This window comes from Pistacia vera, unplaced genomic scaffold (assembly GCF_008641045.1).
Source record: "Pistacia vera cultivar Batoury unplaced genomic scaffold, PisVer_v2 Contig274, whole genome shotgun sequence".
Classification (NCBI taxonomy): Eukaryota; Viridiplantae; Streptophyta; class Magnoliopsida; order Sapindales; family Anacardiaceae; genus Pistacia; species Pistacia vera.
The window spans coordinates 1-2570 of record NW_022196084.1 but is presented as its reverse complement, the minus strand read 5'-3'; the positions used below and the strand labels follow the sequence as shown (position 1 = coordinate 2570).

The 2570-nt window shown below is 37.5% G+C and overlaps 2 protein-coding genes and 1 non-coding gene across 3 annotated transcripts; 2 read left to right on the top strand and 1 right to left on the bottom strand.

Moving 5' to 3' along the window:
- Positions 1-214: 214 nt before the first annotated feature.
- Positions 215-1158, top strand: LOC116133741. The gene is made up of 3 exons (XM_031419431.1): positions 215-376; positions 505-539; positions 624-1158. Exons 1-3 carry the CDS (start codon positions 215-217, stop codon positions 1156-1158), a joined length of 732 nt encoding a protein of 243 aa, XP_031275291.1.
- Positions 473-578, bottom strand: LOC116133776. The gene has a single exon (XR_004128609.1). It is a non-coding gene; the product is annotated as a small nucleolar RNA R71 (small nucleolar RNA).
- A 93-nt stretch (positions 1159-1251) lies between the features above and the next one.
- LOC116133769 lies at positions 1252-1908 on the top strand. The gene is made up of 2 exons (XM_031419459.1): positions 1252-1790; positions 1839-1908. The coding sequence occupies exons 1-2, from the start codon at positions 1252-1254 to the stop codon at positions 1906-1908; spliced, it is 609 nt and encodes a 202-aa protein (XP_031275319.1).
- Positions 1909-2570: the final 662 nt, after the last annotated feature.

Sequence of the window (2570 nt, the reverse complement as noted above, 5' to 3'; positions counted from 1 at the left end):
ATTTGATCCTGAGATAGAGCGCGCTTTTCATGCAAGAAAGAGAGCAATCAAAAAGGAGATCATGGGTGATCACGATAACCAAAATGATGGGACACCACCAGTAACTCGTACATTGAATAAGTACTCTACCCCATCTCTAAATGGAGCAACATCGAGCATTCGACGACCAGTGATCAATGCCAACACCTTTGAGATAAAGCCAGCAATCATCTAGATGATTCAGCAGTCAGTGCAGTTTAGTGGTTTGGCACATGAAGATCCCAACTTACATATTGCAAATTTCCTAGAGATTTGTGATACTTTTGAGCACAGTGGAGTTTCTGATGAAGCTATAAGACTAAGATTGTTCCCATTTTCATTAAGAGACAAAGCTAAAGTTAGTTGACCTCATTACCAGCAGGCTCGATTACAACCTGGGAGCAAATGACAAAAAAATTCCTAAGTAGGTATTTTCCTCCTACAAAGACTGCACAATTGTGTAATGATATTACTATGTTAGTGCAGGTGGATACAGAGTCACTATACGAAGCATGGGAAAGGTTCAAGGACATGCTCCAGAGATGTCCCCACCATGAATTGCCGGTTTGGCTATAAGTCTAGACATTCTATAATGGTCTTAATAGTGAAGTTCGAAATATGATCAATGCTGCTGCAGGTGGTACTTTATGTAAGAAGACACCAAAACAAGCTTATGAATTGATGGAGGAAATGGCTTCAAACTCTTATCAATGGCCGATAGAGAGGTTGCCTGTGAGAAGAAAGTTAGGTGTTCATAACATAGATGCTATCACGACTTTGGCAGCACAAATGCAAGCGTTAAATAAGATTGATGGACTTCAAATGCAAAAACCTGCAATAGTTGCTTCTATGTGTGATTTTTGTGCCAAAGATCACTCTAACCATGAGTGTCAATCAGGTAACATGATTACTATTAATTCTATGCCTGATCAAGCTAACTATGTTTCAAATTTTCACAAGCCTAATAATAATTCACATAGTGCAACATATAAACTGGGGTGGAGGAGTCACCCAAATTTCTCTTGGAGTAACAACAATCAAGTGAAACCTCCACCACTAGGTTTTCAATCTCAAGAGAAGAAAACAAATTTAGAGGAGATGATGGCGAAGTTCTTGAGTACTACAGAGACAATAATTTAGAATCAAGAGGCTTCCATCAAGAATTTAGAAGCTCAAATTGGCCAGTTGGCCAATATCATTTCGGGTAGACAACAAGGGCATTTACCGAGTGACATGGAAAGGAACCCGAAGGAACAATGTAAGGCCATAACCTTGAGAGATGGAAAGGTGATTGGTGAAGAAGAATCACTAAAGAAGGCGGAAAGTGAAGCAGAGTTACCAATCTCTATTGAAGAAAAGAAAGCGAATTCAGAGAAAGAGACAGAGACTAAGGTAAAGGAAATTGCAAGCGGTAAAGGAAAAGATACGTCCAATTATGATTTTGTTGTTGTTGAAAAAGATGTATCTAAATTTCTTTATCCTGATAGAATTAGAAAGAATAAACTAGATCAACAATTTTCAAAGTTTTTAGAGGTCTTTAAGAAATTGCAAATTAATATTCCATTTGCTGAAGCTTTAGCACAGAGGCCTAGTTATGCAAAGTTCCTAAAAGACATCCTTTCTAACAAGCGGAAGATCGAGGAGCATGGGACAATTATGCTCACTGAAGAATGCAGTGCCATACTGCAAAATAAATTACCTCCTAAACTGAGAGATCCAAGGAGTTTTACTATACCTTGTGCATTAGGAGATTCATTCTTTGATAAAGCATTGTGTGATTTAGGTGCTAGTATTAATTTAATGCCTTTATCAATTTTCAGGAAGCCAGGACTTAGAGAAGTGAAAGAGACGAACATGTCGCTACAGCTTGCTGATAGATCAATCAAATGACCTAAAGGCATTGTTGAAGACATTTTGTTAAAGGTCGACATATTTATCTTTTCAACGGACTTCGTAGTTCTTGATATGGAGGAGGACCGGGAGGTGCCTCTAATTTTGGGACGTCCATTTTTTGCGATAGCTCGTGCTCTAATAGACGTGCAACAAGGAAAATTAAATCTAAGACTAAATGACAAAGAAATAGTGTTTGATGTCCATAAAGCGATGAAAAATCCTATTGCATTTTATATTGAATCTTGTTTTCACTCTGATAATTTTGGTAAGATTGTAGGTGATCACAAAGAAGAACTTTTGCGGAAGGACTCTTTCGAGAGATGTCTAATAGAGTCAAGTATGGTGTGCTGTCGTAAGCAACCAAGATTAAAAACCTTCCTAACCTAACTACTAAATTGTAAATAGGGTAAGCAAGGGTCGATCCCACGAAGAGTGTCTAGCCGAATTTTCTATGATGTGAATAAGGCTGGGGGGTTTTGAGTAAAACAGAAAACAATCTTAGCCAAAAACAAAAACAAAAACAATTCAATTCGAAATCAATTAATATAATGAAACTTGGTCTCCGTCAACATCCCCCATCAGAATCTTACAACTGATCATTGATGCAAAAGTAAATCAATTCTTACTTTGAATATTCACCATTGGAACTATTTTCCTAT